Source organism: Myotis daubentonii, chromosome 2 (genome assembly GCF_963259705.1).
Source record: "Myotis daubentonii chromosome 2, mMyoDau2.1, whole genome shotgun sequence".
Lineage (NCBI taxonomy): Eukaryota > Metazoa > Chordata > Mammalia > Chiroptera > Vespertilionidae > Myotis > Myotis daubentonii.
Window position 1 is genome coordinate 160,279,379 of NC_081841.1, and position 24,835 is coordinate 160,304,213.

A 24,835-nucleotide genomic window follows, 5' to 3' on the forward strand; every position below is an offset into this window, starting at 1 on the left:
ACCACATATACAGTATTTAATACAAAATAAACTTATAACTCTACAAATCCATTTATCCTAAAATAAAATAAAAATACACGGAAATTTTGGAAAGACTTTCTATATAAAAATGTTTGCCCCATTTATCCACCCTCAAGTTTTTGTTAATATCTGAGACCTGGCAAGTGTAAAGTCAGTTACAGTATGTCTAAAACTACCTACCATCATTTCAACTACCTTTTTTTCCCTCTAACCACAATAATTTAATAATTAATGCATTCTTACTTTAATATAATGAGTAAAATCAGAGGAATGAAATCAATGTTAATACAATTCCTTAAATACAACTGAAGTATTTCTTTTAAAAAAACCAACAGGTTTTCAAAAGTTATCTCAAGAGAGTATTATTCAATTAATAATATGAAGGAGAATATATAAAAAATAAAAAACCCTACAAACTGCTGTGATTTTATGATTAATAAATATAATTTAAATGCTTTTACATGGTATGCAAATGGAATTAATTCAAATACCTTGAATAGTACATACTCCAATATTATAATGCAATAGATATTTTGTAAAATGGCCCCAAACTGATCTTTCTGCCCTGTCCTAAACTATATTCCTCATTTAGTTTAAAAACTAAAGATTTGCTTTTCTTTTCTCCCTCTATGCAATTGTTTGCATTATTCCTTTTCCTTGGATCATTTTCTTTCACAACTTTTAATTTCCCACAGAAATGAAGAGGGAAATAAAGTACATGCACAACAATATTAAAAATATAATCAACGGACAACTGTGACCATCGTTGTTTTAGGCTCGTTGTGTGTCCCCAAAATTCTAATGATGAAGTTCCAGTACTCAGAATGTGACTATATTTAGAGATAAATCCTTTAAAGAGGTCATTAAGGGAAAAGGTAAAATGAGTGGGTCCTAATCTAATATAACTGGTATCTTTATAAGAAGAAGAGATGAGAACACTAAGGTACACAAAGAAAGACCATGTGAAGGCACAGGGAGTAAAGAAGGCTATCCATGAGCCAAGGAAAAACTTACATTCATAGAAATATTCAACTTACCAAAACTGACTCAAGAAGAAATTGAAAACCTAAATAGTCTAATACTATTAAAGGAACTAAAGTACAAGTTCAAGTTTTACCTAAAAAGCAAAAACAAGTCATAGACAGTTTTACTAGTCTCAAATATGTAAGGAGTAGATTATCCTATTTATCCACATGCTTTCAAAGAATAGAAAATTATTCTAACATTGATACCAAAGCCCAGTCAGATTATAAGAAAATTACAAGTCAATCTCACTAGGAAAGTAGATGCAAATATCCTATTAAAAAAATTTACAAACAGAATTCAGTAGGGCATAAAATATTATCATAACAAATTAGATAAAAAAGCACTAACCATAGGACAAATATGTATTCAACAAAATTAAAAACTGAAGCAATATAAACCAAGTAAAATGAAAGTCCATTACCTGGTATCTTAGAGAAAAAAACTTCAACATGTTAATCAATCCTTAATATCTACCCCCTGGGGAAGGGTGATGGAAAGACCACCATTCAATAAGGAGGGAGGGGGGAGGCAAAAATACATGGAAAGGAATTTCACAGAAGAGAAAACCCAAATAAACAGTAAACATATACACAATTAGTGACAGGAAAGTGCAATTAAGGCCACAAGGAGACACTATTTAACACACACCAGACTGACAAATCTTCAAATGTCAGCAGATACCAAGAGTTGGTAAGGATGGGAAGAAATGGAACTACTAATCAATGCTATTTAAGTGTTGCAATTATATGAGAAAACAATTGGCCATGATCTGACTGAAAATGTGCACACTCTACAATTCAGCAATTAATTCTATTTCGGGGTATATATGCCATGGAAACTCTTCTACTTGTGTGCCAGGACACATTTAAGTGACTGTTGATAAAAGCATGGTTTAAAATTACAAAAAGGTGGAAGGAATAGACATGTCTATTGCTGGAGAATGGATAAATTACAGTATGATCATATATTAGAATTCTATTTAACTATGGAAATAGTCTTACCTATATGCAGCAATGTGGATGAATATCAAAGACAAAAGTTTTGAATAAAATAGCCAATCACACACACACAAGAAAACATACATAGTATGGCATGTCTCATATGATGTCCCCAAACAAGCAAAGTAAATAATATATAGCTCAGGAACATGTACTTACACATGATGAAAGCATTATAAAAAGCAAGGAAATAATAACATTCATGTCTGGATCTAAAAGGGGTCTTGTAAATTATTAGAAAAATTCTCTTTCTTAAGTTGGGTTTCTCTTTGTTATTAGATAATTTATACATTCATTACATGTATTCTCTTCTAGTTATCAAATATTTAATAAATTCAAGAAAGCATATACCCTACTTTTTCAATTAGAAAATGTTCTTTTAATTTACTAAATAAGAATTTTCAAAATTACTGATTTTGTAAAAAAAAAAAAATGATAGTTAGTTGGCTAGGATTTGGTTTACTAGGACTATAGAGTCATCACACAACACAAGCAATTACTGGTATTTTAACACAAGAATCAAACCGTAATTTGCAATACCAAAGCATAAGGAAAAGAGGGCAGAGGGAAATCCTTAAATTATTCAATTTACTAAAGTACATTTGTTTTTTTTTTAAAGCCTTGTTGCTAGATGCCTCAAAATAAGATAGTTGGACTCTCATAAATGTGTAGACTAATAATTAAAAATGCACCTAGTATAGGAAAGCACTTGCTTCTTATTTGTTATTATATTTAATCATAGTCTAAGCAATAATTTCAGAGCACTTTTGCCATGTCATCAGCATAGGATAACTGTTTAGGAAAATCCTTCCCTTGCCATTGGCCACATAATTAATTCCTGTAAACCCAACCTTTTCCCAAGACTATGACTGCTATTTAGTGAAAAAATCAACCTTAACAAAAGAAATCTTCAGTGTTTCAGGTTTTTATCATCCATTTGTCAATTTTCCTGGAGCTTCTCTTTCTTTCTCTTCCATCACACATGATCATGCTCTTTAGCAGGTGTTTTTTTGTTTTGTTTTGTTTTTTTCAAATAAGAATAAAATAACAGAGAGATCTATTCTCATTTTCTTTTCTTTTCATCCATATTCCATCCATCCATTTATTGAAACATTCATTAAAAAGGTATTAGGTACCTCTTGCTTTAAATTCAGAAATAGGCAGAAGTTAAACTTTCTTGCTTAAATTGGATCTTAAAATCTGTGAATTGCAAGTAACTATATTCCCCTTGCATTTTTCTTTCTCTCGAACCTCCCCCTCTATAATGTACTGTGTGACCTTGAACAAGTAGCTTCACTGTCATTGATCTTTTTCTTCCACTTATATTATCCAGCTGAGTGAGGTAATTCTTATGGGACCATCCAACTCCAAATTCCTACATTTCTAAGATAAATGTTTGAAATTTTCAGCATCGCTTGATAAGAATATCCAGAAAGAAGCTGCTCTTGATGCCAACAATAGCATCATCTGTTTGAAGCCCAGACTTTGCATCCTGCACTCCTCAACAAAATTAAGCCAAAGAAAATAATGACAGTTAGCTAAGCCCCCTGCTCCCTCTTAGTTTCCCCTCTCATGCTGACAACACATTTCAATGTGGAGAAAGCAACTGTTGTTACCAGTGGTTTCTGCTGGGTTTTAGCAGTGTCCCGGTTTTACAGTTAGAGGCAAAGTAATATTGAGATTCCATTTCTCATTCAAAAGCATTAGAGGCTGAGGAGTTCCGAGCCAGTAGGCAGTTAGGGATGGGACGATGGGAAAGGAATGTGAAGGGGAGGTGCTGCTGAAGGCCAGTTCCTCAGCCACACCCTATCCCATGAAAATTGCAAGAACAAAAGGCCCAGATCCTAGGCTGAACACACAGGGCAGAGAAAATGAGCCAGAACCCTGAAGTTTAAAATGGATGGATGGTGCTAGAGTCAGATTTTTCGAACCAACCAATGGGAAGTTAGCAGGACACATTATTAACCCTTACCAGTGGTTCTCAATCTTCCTAATGCCGCGACCCTTTAATACAGTTCCTCATGTTGTGGTGACCCCCAACCATAAAATTATTTTCATTGCTATTTCGTAACTGTAATTTTGCTACTGTTATGAATCATAATGTAAATATCTGATATGCAGGATGCATTTTCATTGTTACAAATTGAACATAATTAAAGCATAGTGATTAATCACAAAAACAATATATAATTACTAGGGGCCCGGTGCACGAAATTCGTGCACTGGGGGGAGGGGGATGGTCCCTCAGCCCAGCCTGCCCCCTCTCACATACTGGAAGCCCTCAGGGGATGTACTACTGACGGCTTAGGCCCGCTCCCTGCTCCCCTTGGGAAGCAGACCTAAGCCGCAGTCTGACCTCCCTTTGTGGGAGGCCACCAGACTGATCAGGGGAAGGCACCAGCCCCATCACCCCGCTGCTGCAGCCACTGCCAGTCACCACAGCCACCAAGGTGTTTGCATCAACACGGACTCCAGTCCCTTCACCATGAAAAAATGACAACTTTCTTTAGGCATTTTCAAGATGTGTCTTTCATAGGATATGACATTTCTTTATTTTTTTTATCCTCACCTGAGGATATGTTTCCATTGATTTTTAGAGAATGTGGAACAGAAAGGGAAAGACAGAGAGAAACATCAAAGTGAAAGGAACACTCTGATTGGTTGCCTCCTGCATGATCGCTGACTTGGGCCCGAGCCAGGGAAGAGCCTGCAACCTAGATACATGCCCTTGGTCAGAACTGAACCCAGACCGTGTGGTAGGCAGGCAGAGGCATTATCCACTGAGCCAAACTGGCTAGGGCAGGATATGATATTTCTTAGCCCCTCCAGCAGCAGACATTCATTTTTTTTCTCCAGGAGTGAGGTGGAAAAGCTCTACATCATCTTCTTGGATTCTTATTACCTAAGTTACCAGTGGCATACAGGGAGCTTAGCCAATGAGTGGTCAGAAAAGGTGTTTCCTCTGTAGTCCACACCAATCCCTGGCTCGGCCCGTGCCCAGGCCTAAGGCCTTAGGCCAGGCCTTAGGCCTGGGCAGGGGACCTGCAGCTCACTCCAATCACAGGCTCTGCCCCTGCCCAGGCCTCAGGACTCTCGCCGGGCATTAGGCCTGGCAGGGGATCCCCAGCCCGCTCTGATGGCCCACTCCGCATCTGCCCAGGCCTCAGGCCTGTGGCCGGGGCATTAGTCCTGGGCAGGGGACTCCCAGCCCTGTGCAAATGCCGGTTCCACCCCTGCCCAGGCCTCAGGCTTCTGGCCAGGGCGTTCGCTGGCTCCACTTCCCTGGGTGGTGTCTGGCGCTGCCCGCCCCACCTGCAGTATGCAAATTTAACGGCCATCTTTGTTGGATTAATTTGCATACTCTTCTGATTGCCTGGTGGGTGTAGTGAAGGTACAGTCAATTAGCATCTTCATCTTTTATTAGTGTAGATATATGTGTTTTCCAATGGTCTTAGGCAACCCTTGTGAAAGGGTCATTCGACCCCCAAAGGGGTCACGACCCACAGGTTGAGAACCGCTGCCTTAGACAAAGGAACTGCCCCTGCAACATGCTTGGGCCCCCTCCCTGCAGCAGGGAGCTTTTCTGTAATAAACCTTTACTTTCGCTCATCTCTGTCGGTGAACTCATTCTTTGAGTAACCATATTCCCCTCACATCTTTCTTTCTCCCATAAATTCTTACATTACAACAACATATATTGCTTCTGGCAGAACAAAAAGTAAGCATCTCTTATATAACAGAAGAGAACCAGGAAAGAGGAGCCAGTTCTCACCCTTAGTTGTAACACAGAAATCCCTAAGCTCTTTGGGCTGAGGAACTGCCAAAATGCAGGCCAGGTCCAGTTCAGAAGACTTGATATTTTAATTTTCTCCAAACTCTACAGAGAGAGTTAAGAGGTAAATTGGGCTGCAATAATTATCCAATTAGACAAGTAAGAATGTAAGTTGCATTTAAGTCCTAGTATGGAACTAGAAATTATAAATGTAAATCTATCATGCAATTGCTTTAAAAATAAATTTTGCTCTACCTGTAATCACTCAGTTTCTCCTCTTCCCACTGGATATTTCCACAAGTACCAACTCCATATTAATTTCAATACTGGTACATTTTACTCTAACTGGCACTTTTAGAAATGATGTACAAATAAGTGTCAGAAAATGGAGAATAGATATATGCAGTTCTGCAACTAACTACTGTGCAGCCTTAGGCAAGTCCCTTAGTATTTCAGAGACTGATAAAGGTTGTCATAGATGGACACAGAATTCTGGCCCAGCAGTCAGATTCCCACTTACCTCCCACACTCCCTCCTTTTTTAAATGAGCATAAGGTGCATGACAGGAGTTTACAAGAATAAATATGACAAATTCTCTAGATAACATTTTCTGTCCTCCTTATCTATAGTCGGGCAACAAGAAACCCCATGAGAAGTCCTCAACACTTGAAGAAAAATTGAGTCAACAAAGGTAATAACCAAGTAAAGTGTCTTAATTCATGTGATCCTGGTGTTTAAGAAATGTGGATTACATTTGCAATTCAGTTTAAAAGTAACTGAGTAATTATATAAAAATTTTAATTAAAGCTCAGAAATATCTAGCATGCATTTACCCATAAACTAGAAAATCTCTCTCCTTCTCCCCCATACACAGAGAAAGTATAAATGTATAAATACAAACTGATATAGTCTACCAGTAACTAATTTCTTTTTTTTTTTAGCAATCTAATTGTCCTTATTCTCATTTTGATTACAGCTCTACTTCTGAATTTATTCTAAATCACAAACTAAAATCATATCTTTTCTAGGGTTATTAATGGAATTCTGGAAATTTAAGCCAGGTTGTTTTCAAAAGCTTTTTTTTTCCTCCTGGAATCCAGTAAGAGGCTAGTGCCCTCTCTGGGTACCTTCTCTTACCTCCCCAAGTGCTCCTTTTATCTCTGTTCCAGGATGTCCCATTGTACAGGATTTCCTAGTCCTGTACCAAGGCCTATCACAGCCCTCCAGGACACCTCACTAGATACCAGAGTTGACATGTGAGATAAGCCACTTGCCCAGCCCTGCTCCAGAGAAGCTGCTGTGGCTGCACCTCTCTTGGTGCAGCAGGCTTCCCCTTTGGAAGTGCCGCCAGGGTTGCCCTTTGCCCTCTAACCACCCACTCTCTCTTTCCCTCCTGTATTAGTGCCTCCTGGTTCATGCACCCAGTCTGAGTTACTTCCTGCCTCCTTATTAGCTGTCCTCCTGATACTATCCTCCGGTCAACCTCACCCCTAACCTTCTGCTGTACCCGATTTATTCATTCAGACTCTGAATAGAAGCTCTTGATTACCTTCTCACTCATGATGTTGCTCCAAACTGTACTACCTGGATAAGACCTTAATGCCAAGACAACTCACACATTCCACATGCACAAAGTAAGAACCCACCCTTGTTCTCATGCTGTTTGTCTTGCCTGTGCTCTCAGTGGTAGCTTCCTGAGGCCACGTCGTCCTGGCCTGAACTTAATCGGTCTATATGCCATTCTGATACACAATCAAAATCCAGGAACAGAGTGGTCTCAGCTACTACTGACACCAATCACAAAGCCAAGGACCGCCGGAGGCCACGGATGATCCTGCAGTTTCTTAAGAGATGAGCAGAGCTCAGAAACGGTGAATCCTGGCAGCTGGTTTTCCAGAACTGTTCACCTCCCCTGTGTGGGCCCTGGTTTCCCCGGCAAGGCTGGACCCCAGGGGCTGAGCTTCAGGCCTGCTACAGGACTAGCAGGGTTAAGGAAGGAAAGCAGGACTCCAAAAAGGTACATGATCTATGACATTCAGGTGGAGGAAAGGGTAGGGTGAGAGACCTGTGTGTGGAAAGGGAGAGAACCGGCAGTGTGGGCCTCAGTGGTGGATATGAATGGCCACAACTTAACTGAGCTTGACCTGCATTTCCCAGGACTGTCTTCCCCACGTAGTTCCATAGCTCCAGGCTTGTAAGAGACATTTTGGTAAGATGCAGAAGGCAGAAGTGCAGCAGCAGTCATATTTACTTCACACTCAGGTCAATGCAGGGCTCCAGATGCAAGCATAGCTTGCACAAGTTGTCACTGATGTGGCTCACCTTGCTGGTGCTGGTGCTGGTGCTGGTGCCGGTGCCGGTGCCGGTGCTGGTGCTGGTGCTGGAGCAGGGACAGGTCAGCCCACAGCTCCTGCAGCTCCCACAGGATCTGTCCAGCTGTGATTCCCAGGCCATGATGTGTTTGGCTCACTGAAGGGCAGCAGCTTCTCCTGTACTTCCCAGCACCCTGAGGTTGGAGGCTTGGAGGCAGTGACAATCTGTGTGGCATCCAGCTCATCCTCATAGTTTCTGGTTTGTCCTTGCTCTCCCAGACTTCCTCCTCATCCTTCCTTCCTGGTTGCCTGACCTACAACGTCAGGCCTAGCACCAACTATACAGACGAAATTGCTTAAAAACTAGTTCCAGCAGTTAAATGAGACCAAATTCTGATAATAAATCCCATAGTCTATCCAGTGGTCGGCAAACTGCGGCTCACGAGCCACATGCAGTTCTTTGGCCCCTAGAGTGTGGCTCTTCCACAAAATACCGACTTCTGCGCATGGGCCACGAAGTTTCAATCACACTGTACATGTGCTCCCATAGCTTCAGGCCCAGAAAATTGGGAAAAAAACAGATGAAGCTATGCCATGGCTGGAATCAGCACCAAACGCACTGATCAATTACCTCTACCCTAGCACTGATCCATCAGTAGAGGCCATGTCCCTGACCAGACACTAACTCCCTTAGTCACCAAGCTTAATAATTTCCCCCCTATATAATCCATCCCCTGGAAGCCACTGGGGAACCAGGTCTTTGAGCATCAGCTCACCTGTCTCGGGTCGTGGGCCACTTCCTAAAATAAACCTTTACTTTCTTTGCTGCAAACTCCTATTTGTGTCTTATTTGGCTTTGATGCTCGCAAGCAAACGGACCCCTTTGGTCTGGAAACATGATCTGACTGATACAGAATTTAGAACCAAAATTAGTTCCAGGAAAACAAAGCATGTTGAATATTAATAATCAATTGACTCTTAAGTTGGAATAGTTGTGAATCTTACTTCCATTAGGCTGTAAAGTATACTGAAGGTCTAAATTATGTATAAGAAAAAGAATTGGACTCATTGTTGAGTCAATAATTATTCATGATTTTATTAAACAAAGATTACTTAAGAGAATAGTAAGACATTAATTCTCAGCTAACATAGCTTGAAAGAGGGGAAGGAGGTTACTATTTTTTTTCTAATGTGCAGATGTTGACACATAAAATGAAACAGATAGATATTATACTTTAATAAATGCTTTTAATAATCAATTACTGTGTTGCTCTAATATGTAATGTTCTCATTAAATCAAATTGTTAACTAAAAAGGTTGCATTTAAAGGATGTTGATATCATTTTTATGATCACTCAATTTTTTAAAAAATATATTTTATTGATTTTTTACAGAGAGGAAGGGAGAAGGATAGAGAGCCAAAAACATCAATGAGAGAGAATATCGATCAGCCGCCTCCTGCACACCTCCTACTGGGGATGTGCCCGCAACCAAGGTACATGCCCTTGACCGGAATCGAACCTGGGACCTTTCAGTCCGCAGGCCGGCGCTCTATCCACTGAGCCAAACCGGTCAGGGCAGATCACTCAATTTTATATATATGTTATATAAACTACTTTGATAATGTATTCTAAATATGATGCTCTAAAGCTTAGCTGATGAACCACTATAACCAAGTGGCCAGAGAATGAAAATGTGTGGGAAGAAAGAGAGTGAGAGCTCAAGAGCACACGAGCAAGGGGGAGACAGAGAGACAAAGGAATAGGGGGGAGAACAGGAGGGGAAAGACAGGGAGAAAGAGCAAATATCATTTGGACCCATAAATGAGCCTCAAAGATTCTAGCTGAAATATTTAATGATACCACCAAATATCACATTTACCCTTAACTTCAAGAGGAAATTCTGCAGGGCACTTTTGTGCCCAAAGAAAAAAATATATAATTTTCTATTTACTAAGAAATTTTTTAAACAAAAGATTGTAACTTTTCTCAATTGCTCCCATTTCTTCCAGTCAATGTGATACTGTCATACAAGGTCCAGGTCAAATGTCACTACATATGTGAATCCGTCCATGGCCCTCACCAGCTCTCTAAGTTTTTATTAACCATATTATGGCATGAATCACATCAAGTTGTAGTAAGTTATTTGCCTGTCCCTGAGTTGACATGTTGAAGATAGGGCTCAACATACTTTGTCTTTGTAGCCCAATGTGGAATAAATAATAAATGCTAAATATGAGTGCTAGATTTATTTACAACACAGGATAGATGTGATGGTTGATTTTATGTGTCAACCTGACTGAGCCACAGGTTACCCACAATAAACATTATTCTGGGTATCTCTGTGAGGGTGTTTCAGGATGAAGTTAGTATTTGACTCAGTGGGCTCATAAAGCAGACTGTCCCCCCCCCCAAAAAAAAATGAGTGGGCATCTACTCTGTTGAGGGCCCAAATAGAACAAAAAGTAGACAAAGAGAGAGAATCAGTCCCTTTTTGCCTGCTGAAGCCAGGATAACATCATCCTTCTCCTGTCCTTAAACTTTGATTTATGCAATTGGCTCCCCTGGTCCTCTGGCCTTTGGGACTACACCACTATAGACGGTGGGACTTCTCAGTCTCAATAATCAAATGAGCCAATTCCTAATAACAAATCATATATATCATGTAATTATATATATATATTATGTATTATAATATATATAATATATAATATATAATATATAGTAAATTATATAATATATATTATATATTATATATAATTACATGATATATATGATATATATATAATTACATGATATATATGATATATATATAATTACATGATATATATATATATGTGTGTGTGTGTGTGTGTGTGTGTGTGTATTTCTATTAGTTCTGTTTCTCTGAAGAAGCCTGACTAAAACAATAGAATTTGTCAATATACTGTAAGTGAACCGAATAATGTGTGTACCAACTACCACAGCATATCCAATGTCTTCAAGGACTTATTTCCTCCAAAAGAAAACCAGATGTATCAATCTTTATAAAAAAAGTAACAATTTTGAAAAAATATGGGGTATCCGAAAAATGTATACGCACTTTGATCATAAAGCCAGTGTTTATTAACATACAGTTCATTTTCAAAATTTAAAAGAATCTACAAAAATGAATAATTTTTTTTTTTGTCAATGCCTGTTTTTTTGTCAATGCCTGTTTTCAAACTGATGACCATTCTGGTCCTGGCAAAGCAATGAAATGGCAAGCATCACAAATCATTTCGTTCAGTATTTGTGTGCCCTCAATTCGTTGACTACTGCCGGGTTTTACACTATAAACTTTATCTTTTGTGTATCCCATTAAAAAAAAGTCTAGCCCGGCAGGTGTTGCTCATGGTTGAGCATCTACCTATGAACTGGGAGGTCATAGTTCCATGCCCAGTCAGGGCACATGCCCGGATTGGGGGGGCATGAGGGCATTCTCTCTCATCAGTGATGTTTCTATCTCTCTCTCCCCACCCCTTTCCTCTCTCTGAAATCAATAAAACCATATTTTTTAGAAAAGTCTAGTGGCACTTTTCAATAAATTTTCTTTGTTCCAAGCTTCACTCATTATTTCACATCAGTTAAATCTGAAAAGGAGTGAAATTGAGTTATCAGCTGTTAAAGTGTGTGTGTGTGTGTGTGTGTGTGTGTGTGTATGTGTATATATACAAATATAGGCACACCCTATATATATACAAATACTGGCCTGAGCAGCAAATTCTCCTAAAACTAAACTAACTACATTCAAAATACAATTAAAATGGCTTAAAATAATAAAAATGGCCATTTTAATGAGCGCTTAGTAACAGCCAGGCAATAGGCAAATTCTGTAGCATTATCTTTTTCATTTAATCTTCACAACAACTTTATGGGGTAGGCATTATTATTAGGGGTCTGCTAGAAATGGCAGAGAGATGGAGACAGGAACCTTTGTCTCAGCGGCTGTGCCGTAAATGGAAACCGAGGGAAACTCTGGAAGTGACACTTTTATCTAGAAAGTATTTGAAATAAGCACAAATCAAAGATTTGGACTCATCTGGCTCATACCGAAACTGTTTGTGCCCCTGCCCACAGTACCACCTGCAATGTTAGAATCTACTGGCCCCGTTTACAGATGGGTAACAATCAGAGAGAGGCCACGAGGGAACTGTGCAAAAAGCAGAAAATATCAAAAGCAAGAGAGAAATGTAAGCAAAAGCCAGTGAAGAACAAACATCCCTGAAAAAATCACCCAAAGAAACAGATGAAGAATTCAGACAAATAGCACTTCGTAGACTCAAAAATGAATTAGAAACAAAGGGGTCTTTCTTAAAAAAAAAAAAAAAAAAAAAGTTCAAGGAAGAAGTACAAGGGTTCAAATGATATAATAGAAGATAACTAAAACATGTGAAAAAAATATGCTGACAGAGCTATAAATACTACAGAGATAAAAAGCCACAAAGCAAGTACAAAATAATAAATAATTTGACTGAGAACATAGTAAGAAAAAAAAATGTTTAATGGAAAAGCACAGTAAGAAAAATAAAAAGTTAAAGGGGAAGATTACAGATATGGAAAATCAAGGAGAAACATTATACATATTTTCAGGGTTCCTAAAGTAGAAAGCAAAACAAATAGAAAATATTTTTTCATTATAATGTTAAAATCTGAAGACATAAAAACAGACTCTACTTCTCAGACGTCAGTGGCAGAAGCCAAGAAAAACCAATATAGATGATAAAAACCAGACAAAAATCGATATATTTACTTAACTCTTAGTTTACTAAAAATAGTCCATGGATATCTGCCCAAAAAGCAACACAAGAACACATGAATGATCAGCCTTCACAGGAACACAGATGCCAGACGACAGTAAGGCCTTGTTTTCATATTTCTGGGAAAAATAAGAATGAAGATGAAATAGCTCTCATAATTATGACTAACAATCAGAAATAATGAATAATAACCTCAATTTTGAAAAGGTAGTAAAACAGGAAGAGGGAAAGGTAGTTAGAAAGAAATACCATCAATTTCCCATCTTTCTTAGCAAAAAGTCAAAAGATGTTGAAAGTTAAATTCCGTCTAAGCAGAATTGCCAGAACTCAAAAAGTGGGTTTTTTTCTCCCTTAACTCGTAAGTAACAGCATCACTTTGATGATAGGACATCAGCTAGAAATTAATAAATGGTTCATTTTAAATTCAGTTTCTATTTCTTCCATTATATTGGAAGCAAAGTGAAAAAAAAAATAACTCTTCTTTGGAAATTTTTGTAAAACTGCCTCTATTTACTTGCATGTATTCACACAGAGATGTTGTAAATATTGTTCACCCACTGTTGATAGGCGTGAGGCGGGGAGACAATAGGGCTTTGCCTGCTTTAATGTTTGTAAAATGAGCAATGCATCATCTTTTCAAATAAGGAAGCCATTATTCTACTTCAATAATTGCATAATCTTTCTCAACTCCCTGTATATCATTTTGTTCTAATTTCCCAGATCAGAGAAATGAGGGACCCAAAGGGGAAGGGACTTGACAGAAGAGTGACCTAATCGAGGACGATATCATAATAAATATGTGATGTGCCTACTGAATGTCATTATCCAATCTACTGATTTGGCTCGTAAGAGGAAGAACTTGTAATATAATTATATGTGCCTGGAAATAGGGTGAAGTGCTTCACACTGTAGGAAATTCCAAAGAGTACTCAACCTAATGCTAAAGCAGCCAACTCCTGTAGAAGGCCGCCACACACCAGGCACGTGTCAGTCAGTGAACTCTGAGGGTGCTTTCGTTTCTGAAAATGCTTGACTTTCAGATGTAAAGTCAGACAAAAATGTCGTGAATCTCTGTCACAGGCTGTAAAAATAATAGCATCAATACCACACACAGCTTTAGAATTCTACAATCTTAAACTGTTTCCACAAATATGTCATATTTTCTTTCACGCCCCCCCCCCCCAACAACTCTAGAAATAGGTAGGACAGGTGTTATGCAATCTACCTTGCAATTTGAAGGGTAAAATTCAGAAAGAAGTCACTGGTCCAAGATCATACAGAGAGAATTGCAGAGCCATGGCTTGACTGTTTTTGATTCCATGCTTACAGCCTAGGCAGCTACTATATATAAACGTTTGCCAACAACAAATGTTTCATTTCCGCCAACAGGGCTTTCTGAGCAACTATACCGACTCAGTTCTAAATGGAAAGAAGGATGAGTGGCTGCTATTACAATCTTTCTATCCTGTGTGAAGAACTGGAACTTCATGGAGAAGACATGTCAAGTAACCACATTCTATGCATCCATCACGGCATCATTATAAAACAAACTTTTTTATTTTTTTATTTTGTAAGGAACTACAGCTTTCTCAGAAAGGTTTGCTATTGTCCTCCTCTTAGATTCTAAACACAAGAAGTAGAAGGCACCCATTGCTAGGCCGCATGGTTTAAGCAGCTGTTCATCAGAGGTAGCCTGAGAGCAGAAGTTTTCAGAGAGCTCTGATAAGCTGGACAAATTCATGTGTATGTGCATGTTTTGGACACCTGCTCTAAGCCAGCTGCTGAGAAGCACCTGGTTAAGCATAGCAGCGGCTGGAAAGCAAGTGGAGTAAAGCCAGGGTGTGGAGCCGGATCCACAAACGAGTCACCTCATTCACAACGACAGCAGCTGCTGAAATGCATTTAAGAGCATGGAGACAGGACTTCATGCAAATATTTGGGAGCAAAAATAATGGATATCTGGAAGCTTTTTAGAATTTATTTGATGTTTTTTAACAGGGACAACTTCAAGTGCAATGAAATTGAGTAAAAGAAAAAATTAGAAATTGAATATAAGAAATAACTTAATTATATATGTGTGTGTGTGTTTTATATATTTTTTTAAGGAAAGGATAGATGAAGACTGCTCCTGGAAGTTAAGACATTTATAGCCACAAAAGAAATTTTACAAATGCTATTTAGGCTGTTAATTTTAAAACCCAAGCACAAAGACACAGTATGATATTCTGTGACTCTGCAAGATTTTATCACCACTGGCAAACAGGAGGAAATGTACGAAATAATTTTACAAGCCATATTCAAATTCCTTTTCAATTATGCAGACAGTGGCAATGTTGCTTCCACTGCTGAGATTTTTTTTAAACTTCATCTTAATAACGACCTCACTAATATATTTGAAATATTTAGGAAAGATAAATGTTCAAATTCTGCAATTTTCCCCCAGAATCAGACTTTGTTAAAACTAACAGCATCAGATTCAAGCCAGCTTAAAACAAGCATCAAATGCATTCTGTTCTAAGGCAGCTATAACTGAAAATATGGATGGATCAAAAATATGAAAAACAGCAATAGAAAAAATAATTCATTGGGAAAACATATTCAGTGAAATCCTCACTGCTCCTTCCTCTATAAAGACTTATGAACTCATGAATTATAGCTATGAGGCACAATCATTTAGAATGAACCACATATAGTATATTACAGTCAATCATGATAATATTTTCAAAGTCCATCCTCAGGTAAAGTAGTCAAACAATGATTCTCTTTGCCATCACCTTCAGTTATCATAAAATTAGTTACAGAACAATGACACTGTCAAAATGCATAAACTTACAAAGCTAACACTAACCCATTCAAACAAAAATTTAATAACAATTGAACATAAACATAAAGTAATATTATATCAACATCATACATAAGTTAAGGGAAACATACAATTTACATGATAATGAGTGAAGAAGGTTTTCATATGTACATAGGGATGAGCCAGGAAATTGTAAATTTACTACATTTACCCTATTGTGTTAAGGAGAATGTGACATTGTTTCATTACTTTGGAAATGAAATTATCAATGGTGTGAGACATCGAGTTAGCTGGACCCCCCAGCTCATCAGAGCCAATTGTTAAATTTTAAGGACACTTGCAGGCTGAAATCACACACCATACGGTGTTGGTATTGGAATTATGCTTGTAGGAACTGATATATATATTAAACAAAATCTGGCTACTCTTTTTTGTCTTTGCCCCCATGATCAGTTTTATCACCTGGTTTACCATTTCCTACTCTCCATCTAAAAGATGATTCTAAAAACACCAACTTAAGTTCTGAAAATTGAAGACAGGTAGACTTGTACAAAAACAGTTTGCCTCCTCATACATTTACTTATACTTAAGGCATTAAAAATAAAAATTACACTCTACAGACAGATGCGCATGTCTCAGTTCAAGTCTTGAACTCTGTCTCATATTCAGACAAGGAAGTGCTCTAATGAAAACATCTGCCCAAAAGTCATGTTCAAAATAGGATTTTCATTGCAATTATACAGTTTGAGCAACCAACCTTTATTGTTTTCCTCTTCATATGGATACTCATTCATCCATTTGTTTCTAGAGTCACATTGATCCTGCAAGAAAAGCACACAAAAACAAACAATGAGGAAAAGTTCCACATGTTGATAAAATACTTCCATTGGAGGAAAACAAAGAAAATCTAATTCTGCAATCCTTTAAGTTCTTTATTAGTGGAGTGACATAAACATAATAGCTGAGGAATATGTTTTCTTTCGTTGCTTGTTTTTTTGCTTGCTCTTTAGCACCCATGTAAAGGGCAAAATGGAGAAATGAGGGAAGAGAGGCAGAAATACCAGCTATGACACTGAGAAAGATCCTGGACACAAGATAATGAAAATCTGGAGAAAGATCAGGGAGGGAAGAATGAAAAAGAATGGGATGCAACAGAGAAAGAAGCCTGAGAAGCAACTGGTAGAAAGCAGTTTAAAAGTAAATCTAATATATGAAAGAGAATTCACAAATACTTCAACTGGAGCACTTGGCTCCATTATCCTTAGCAACTAGGAGATTTTTTTAATCATGCTGGTTTTCAGGGGAAATGTTTATGTGTTTTTTTTCCTCTTTACAGATGATAAAAATGTGCAGAATCTACACTAATAAAAGAGAAAAATGGTAATTGGCGTACGACGATACCCTTTTCATTGGCTAATCAGGGCTATATGCAAATTAACTGCCAACTATGATTGGCAGTTAACTGCCAACTAAGATTGGCAGTTAACTGCCAACAAGATGGCAGTTAATTTGCATATGTAGGCACAATGCAGGGAGGCGAAAGGGAAAGCAGGAAGAAGCCCCCTGCCACTGACAGTGATTGGAAACCCAGGGGGGAGCTAAGAGCTGGGGGGCCGCCTTTGCCCTGCCCCCCAGCCATGATCAGAGAATCAGGCGCCTTTGCCGCCCTGGCCAGTGATAGCAAGAAGTAGGGGTGGAGCCAGCGATGGGAGCTGGGCACGGTCTAAGCTGGCAGTCCCAGGAACTAGGGGTCCCTTGCCTGGGCCTAAAGTGGAGCCCACGATCACGGGGCCGCTGCAGCTGCGGGTCCCCGCTGCCCGAGCCGGACGCTTCAGCCAGAGGCGTTAGGCCTGGGCAGGGGCGGAGCCTGCAACCGCGGGGAGCTGGGGGTCCCCTGCCCAGGCCTGACACCTCTGCCGGAGGCCTCAGGCCTGGTCAAGGGGCCGATCCGGTGATTGGTGATTGGAGGGTGATGAGGGTCAACTCCTCTGGCCGAGGCATCAGGCCTGGGCGGGGGGCAGAGCCGGGGATTGGGGGGATATGATGGTCCCCTTGCCCAGGCCTGAAGCCTGGGTCAGAGGCGTCAGGCTTGGGCGGGGGGTGGAGCAAGCGATCAGAGGGAGATGGGGGTCCCCTGCCCAGGCATGATTCCTGGGCCAGAGGCCTCAGGCCTGGGCGGGGGCCAGAGCCAGTGGGCAGAACCAGTGATGGGGGGAAATGGGGGTCCCCTGCCCAGGCCTGACACCTCTGTCAGAGGCGTCAGGCCTGGGCAAGGGGCCGATCCTGCGATTGGAGGGTGATGGGGGTCAACGCCTGAGGGCTCCTAGTATGTGAGAGGGGGGAAGGCTGGGCTGAGGGACACTCCCCCCACACACACACCCAGTGCACGAATTTCGTGCACTGGGCCCCTAGTAATTAATATGATACATGATACATTTTTTAGGGCTCCATGTTGACCAATACCCAAGCAACTTTTAAAAACTGATCTAAGTTAATAAATGTCACCTCTTACAAATTAAGAAAATATAAAGTAAATATTTATATGGTCAAAAGCTTCCAAATCCCCAAGACCACTTGGATCTTCCCAAATATAATTAAATATTGTTGGATTGAAGAGTTCTGATTAAAATGGACCATTTGCCCCACTTGGATATATCTTGAAAATGCTCCTATTTGTCTTTTTTCCTCAACATTATGTAACTTGCTTCAGAATTTCCATTTCATGAGACAAATTTTCTTTGGCATTCACTTAAGCCAGCTTATTAGATGCAATTGACTTTTTCCCCCCCATTTAGAACTATATTCAAGAAGGGACACGCCTAGAGTCCTTAGACATTCTGTGCCAATGTCCGTGCTGCAGCACTGGGCCAGGTTTCCTTTGCATGTATTTCCATACATTTGAACAAAAAGAAAGAGTTCACTCACTCATAAGGCCCTACCCTAAAGGAAATGTACTAGAATTTACATGAGTGTAGCCGGTAAGGGGAACTGGCTTTAATTTTTTATCCCAGGTTTAAATAAATAAATACACACACACACACACACACACACACACACACGTATATATATGGATATATATACACATACACATATATTCCTGTCTCTGTCTGTCTCTCTCTCTTATATATGTCTCTTATGTCTCAAAAACATACATCCCAATGCATACTATAGCTTTTACTACTATTAGAAACATTACTAAAAAAAAAAATCAATCCTATATAATAAAAGGCTAATATGCAAATTGTCCCTTCAAATGGGAGTTAGACCAGGAGTTCGACTGGGAGTTTGACCATGGGATGGGGCCAGCCGGCCAACCACCCATGGCCCCTCCCCCTGGCCGGCCCCCTTACCCCAATAAGGGGACAGGGCTGGCCTACCAACCGCCCATGGCTCCTCCCCTGATTGCCCCACCCCCCCACCTCAACCACTGGCAAGGCTGGCCTGCCAACCTCCCGTGTCCCCTCCTCCCGGCCAGCCTGGCCCGATTGGCTCCAATTGGGGAGGGCCAGCCAGACCCATCCATGCACGAATTCATGCACCAGGCCTCTAGTATAATATAAATATAATATTTTAATACCAAGTGGCAGACTAGAAATATTCTCTTGAAATTTAGAGTATAATTCTTCTGTTTTACATTATGAAGCCATAATATGGAATCCCTTGAAAGAACTGAAAAGCCATTTAAACCACCATGTTCTTATCAAACACATATTGTCCTTCCTAGTCTTCAAAATATATCTAAATCAATCAGTTCCAACTTCTTAACAAAATATACCGGTACTTCAAAACTGGCTTCAATCTTACATTCTGGCTCCTTATATCTCAAAATGTGGTTGTGTAATTTTTTTTCCACATTTTAAAACACCATGAGCGTTTTCACGAACCAATTTATTAATGCTTAATCAAAAATTTATAATACCCCATTGTAGGGATACATAATACTCCACTGTCTAATAGGCTATGATCTGTTGCTATTACTGACAACAACTAAACACCCTTCTATGTAAATCTTGTGTCCACCGGAGCCTCTGTTAGCCTGGATGACCCCTTTGTGCAACTAGAAAGGATGCCCTCTCTAGAAAGACCCTAATCAGAAAGCGGGACTGGGGATTGGAGCCCAGCGTGAGTTTCCACTACCACTCACCCCCAGCCAGTCAGCCTTCACTTAGCGGCTCTAGTCTGCACCATTATTTCCTTAGAACATAATTATATTATTACTGGATCAAAATAATATGAATTTTTTTAGGCTGTCAAAAAATATCACCAAATTGCTTTTTAAACAGACTATACCAATTTATATTCCCACCAGGAAAAGAAACACATGCTATTAACACAGTGCCGTTCCCACGTTTATTTCCCAATACACAGCACAGGGCCTAACAAAATTTAAGAGATCGATAAATATTTGTCGAAAGAGTGAAGCTAATAATGAGAAATGAAAGAAAAATAAAATATAGAAAACTCCCCTTTATAGCAATTGTGGATATCTTACCCAAGTAACTATAGACTTAATTATATAATCCTTTTTTTTTTTTTTACAATTAATCTGCAGACTAAAATAAACATGACATTATTTGGATTACACATAATACAATATCACACATTTCCACAGCATTTGGGGGTTTACAAAGTAACCTAATGATGGCATTTGTTTTGAAACCAGTTCTCTGAGTTGAACACATGAACTATTTTAAGATCCATGTGACAGTGATGATCAAAAGTTAATTTTATATTCAAGGTAACAAGTTACATGATGCCAGGGTCCTTATAAACCCCCTTATCCCAAATCTTAATGCACGACTCTTTGTGGGTTAACTTAAATGTACACCTCTGTGCGTTTTAAACCTGCAGAAAGGCTGGTACAATACTCACTATGGTTTTCCATTTATTTCCAGCATCTCTGAAAGCACTCAAGATCATCTCTGCCTCTGCTCCCATCCTGCACCTACACTTTAAGTAGCTCCAATGACAGTAAATAAGACACAGTTCAGAGTTGAAAAGACCTGCCCTAGCCTCACTCCCATCATCCACTGGCTGTGTAATCTTAAGCAACTCATTAAACCTCTCGGAGGCCCAATTTCCTTCTCTACAGCAGCAGCCCTGGCCAATGTGGCTCAGAAAATAGAGCGTCTGCCCACACACCAAAGGGTCACAGGTTCGATTCCAGGTCAAGGACACGTACCTGGGTTGCAGGTTCTATCCTTGACCCCGGTCAGGGTGTGTGCAGGGAGTAACCAATTGATGTCTTTCTCTCTTACATTGATGTCTCTCTCTCTCCCCCTCTATCTCTCTAAAAATCAATGAGAAAAATATCCTCGGGTGAGGATTAACGACAACAACAAAATAATACCTGTTTTATCTACCCCACCTACCCTAATTGAAGTAATTCTATACAAGTCTGTGCTGCCGTACAGGAGAATAATCACTCTTCAATCAACAGCCCAAGGTTTAAACAGGAAAAGAATTCCCTAAATTAAGACCGACCACAAGACAGACAGATGAATCTCTAATTTTATTCATGCTAAGTAAGGGGCCTTTGTGTTGTTCCCCAAATGCACATCAAAAGCAGGCCATGATATATAATAAAACAAAGGCACATTTCCAATAAGTTAATATCTCATCAATCTCCTAATTAAGAGATTCCTTAGCTCTGCCAAATGGGCTTGTGAAATTATCCAGTAAATCTTCCCAAAGCACAGAAGTTTTAAAGGTCACTGTCCTCATCAAAAACTCATCGCAAATGGTTTTGGTCCTGCCTTTCCTGGTTTCAAAAATAATTCTCCATTGTCAGGTGAAGAAAAGCAAAGGGTTGGTCACTTATTTCTACATGAAAAACATGACAAATAAGAAAAAATAAATTCGTACATGTTGAAAAGAATTTCAGGTGTACTTTTAAGCAAAATTATTACTGCCTAGAACCAACTACTCATGCTTTAGTGGTAAGTCTGGAGAAATTCTTGTTACACCTGTTTCTCTTTAATAGCTACAAGCAATAGAGAATGATTTTCTGAATTCTTCACTTTCTGTTGTTGTTTTTCCTTTAAAATTGCCACACATGGTCAGCCAGCTTCCTTTAGAATTTAAAGAGTTCCCCAGACAACAGAAATGACCTTGGCCAGGATGAGAGTGGATGCTCCCTAGTTTAATGAATAAGGAGTTACTTTGGAATAATTATCTCAGAGTGCAAGCACTATATTACCCTGTAGTAAAAGGGCGCTGGCTCTTCATCACATCCTAAATGATCTATTCTCAATCTTTAAAGGTTAGTGTTTAATACATTCTAAATACTTCAGGACCCATAAGTTCACTAGTTGCTAGTTCCTCTGAGAATCGCTTTATGCATCTTCAAGAGAAGGAGAAGCACTTTGTAAGATGTTTATAGACACCTGACTAGTCAGGGTATTCCACGCTCTGCACAAAGGTAATTTAGTTGCTCTGTTTCAAGTAAATTGAATTCTGGTGCTGATGCAGCAACTCCATTCGCAATTCTGTCTTCTAGAGTCAGCTTTACAAATCACTGCTTCATTAGCTGTGATCTTGTGTTTTCAAACACTGATTTTTAAAAAGTCAAATAATAAGGTTGTATACACACATTCATTTCAGTGACTATAATTTTTAAAGCCGATTAGGGAACTCAACAGGCACTTAAGTCTGAGATATTATATAAGAGATCCGTGTTGGCTTTACTCTCTATCAAGGTCTCTGATATATAAGTTGCCCTTTTTTTATGCAAAGTTATGTCTGTTTATCTGTCATGGTGAGTTATCTTGGGAACTAAAGGTAGTTGAAGGTTAATCTAAATATTTCTGGAGATATGCCGGGGTCCAACCCCAGCAGGTCCAGGGGTTCCCAAAGGCTTAGACGGAGTCGGCGAAGAAGGAATGACATGGAGACAGCGTTCAGTTGATCAGCAGCCTAGCCAGGATCTCCAGCCAAGTTCTGGTCTTGATCTCCAGAGAGGCTCTGCTTCGGATCTCCAGCGAGGTTCTGTAGCCATGTTCCCTCGCTAGGTTCTCCAGCCAGGTTCTGTCCAGGCTCTCCAGTCAGGTTCAGTGTCCAGGTTCCAGTCAGGTTCTCCTGCCAATCTCTGTAGTCAGGTTCAGTCCAGGATCCCTTGCCATGTTCTCCCGCTAGGCTCTGTCTCTAGGCTCCGAGGCCAGTCCCGGTCCAGGATCCTCTGGCATGCTCTCGCCAGCGAAGTTCTTCTGTCTCTAGGCTCCGTGTAGGTTCTGTCTTCTGAATTCTGTCTCCTGAGTTCTGTGTGTTTCTGTCTTGTTACAACTGTATTTATACCAGTTGATTCAATCCTATCAATCTCTATTACAAAGGTTAGGGCGTTTCTTATCTCCATTCCAGGGAGAAAAGATTATGTAGTTTAAGCATGATTGTTCGTAGTTAAAGGGATTAATTACCCGCCTGGCACTTAGTTAAGAGGTTTTATTCCCTCCCTAACTTCAGGGGAAAATCCCTACCTGGGGAAACCACCTTTCTCAGAGACCTTGGTTAAAACACATAGTGCCAAGAACAGTATGCCATATATGCCAGGTCCCTTGAAACAGCAAGCATGGACCGGCTCCCGGCAAATTCCCCCTTTTTTATTTTTTAAAAGCAGGCATTAAAAAGAAAAACCTGAAACGCTCTCTTGTATCCATTTTAAGAGTAGGATTGGCGCTTTCTGCTATTACCTGAGTCCTGATCTATCATCCTAGGGAGAGCTTGCCAATCCTGCACTTTCCCAGGGTAGAAAGGCTGCAGTGGGGTCAAGGATAAGGCTCCTTGGGCCTACCTTCTCCCATGCCATTACATTTACCTTTCCTTCCTCAGAAAAGCATGGACATACTTCTTGTATAAAACGTTCCGTCTGACTGGGAGTAACCTTAATTCCTCTGCTAGCAAGCATATATGTTAAAAGATCAATACAGAGTCTTTTTTCTTTAGACTCAGTATGGCACATCTTCTTAATCTAAAGATCAATACAGAGTCTTCTTTCTTTGGACTCAGTATGGCACATCTTCTCAATCTAAGAATCAATACAGAGTCTTCATTCTTTGGACTCAGTATGGCACATCTTCTCAATCTAAGTTCTGTACTATCCACCTTCTTACCCTACTTATCCTCTATAGGGGGGTCTGTAGCACCCTGGTGGAGTCCTATCCGTCCCGAGTGTGGGGTTCTCAATGGGGGGGGCTTACCTAAGGGAATCCTGTTCCAGGGGTTCCCAAAGGTGTGGACGGAGTCGGCGAAGACTATCCACCCTCTTCCTACGGTGGAGTCTGATCCGTCCCGAGTGTGGGGGTTCTCAATGGGGGAGGGGGGCTTACCTAGGGGAATCCTGTTCCAGGGGTTCCCAAAGGTGTGGACGGAGTCGGCGAAGACTATCCACCCTCTTCCTACGGTGGAGTCCGATCCATCCCGAGTTCAGGGCGCTTACCTAGGGGTCCCTGTTCGGGCGCCATATGCCGGGGTCCAACCCCAGCAGGTCCAGGGGTCCCCAAAGGTGTGGACGGAGTCGGCGAAGAAGGAATGACACGGAGACAGCCTTCGGGTGATCATCATAGCCAGGTTCCTCTAGCCAGGTTCAGTAGCCAGGTTCTAGTCAGGTTCTCTTGTCAATTTCTGTAGTCAGGTTCAGTCCAGGATCCCTTGCCATGTTCTCCCGCTAGGCTCTGTCTCTAGGCTCCGAGGCCAGTCCCGGTCCAGGATCCTCTGGCATGCTCTCGCCAGCGAAGTTCTTCTGTCTCTAGGCTCCGTGTAGGTTCTGTCTTCTGAATTCTGTCTCCTGAGTTCTGTGTGTTTCTGTCTTGTTACAACTGTATTTATACCAGTTGATTCAATCCTATCAATCTCTATTACAAAGGTTAGGGCGTTTCTTATCTCCATTCCAGGGAGAAAAGATTATGTAGTTTAAGCATGATTGTTCGTAGTTAAAGGGATTAATTACCCGCCTGGCACTTAGTTAAGAGGTTTTATTCCCTCCCTAACTTCAGGGGAAAATCCCTACCTGGGGAAACCACCTTTCTCAGAGACCTTGGTTAAAACACATAGTGCCAAGAACAGTATGCCATATATGCCAGGTCCCTTGAAACAGCAAGCATGGACCGGCTCCCGGCAGAGATAAATGTAAAT

General features: G+C 40.2%; 1 protein-coding gene across 7 annotated transcripts in view; it reads right to left on the reverse strand.

Annotated features, from left to right (window-relative positions):
- KLF12 (KLF transcription factor 12) overlaps positions 1–24,835 on the reverse strand; it is a 446,001-nt gene that overhangs the window by 275,771 nt on the left and 145,395 nt on the right. For all 7 annotated transcript variants that reach the window (XM_059684825.1, XM_059684830.1, XM_059684828.1 and 4 more), the window contains one exon: positions 16,467–16,530. In XM_059684825.1, the coding sequence (XP_059540808.1) occupies positions 16,467–16,499 (33 nt within the window). In that variant the 5' untranslated portion in view covers positions 16,500–16,530. The remainder of the gene's footprint in view (positions 1–16,466; positions 16,531–24,835) is intronic.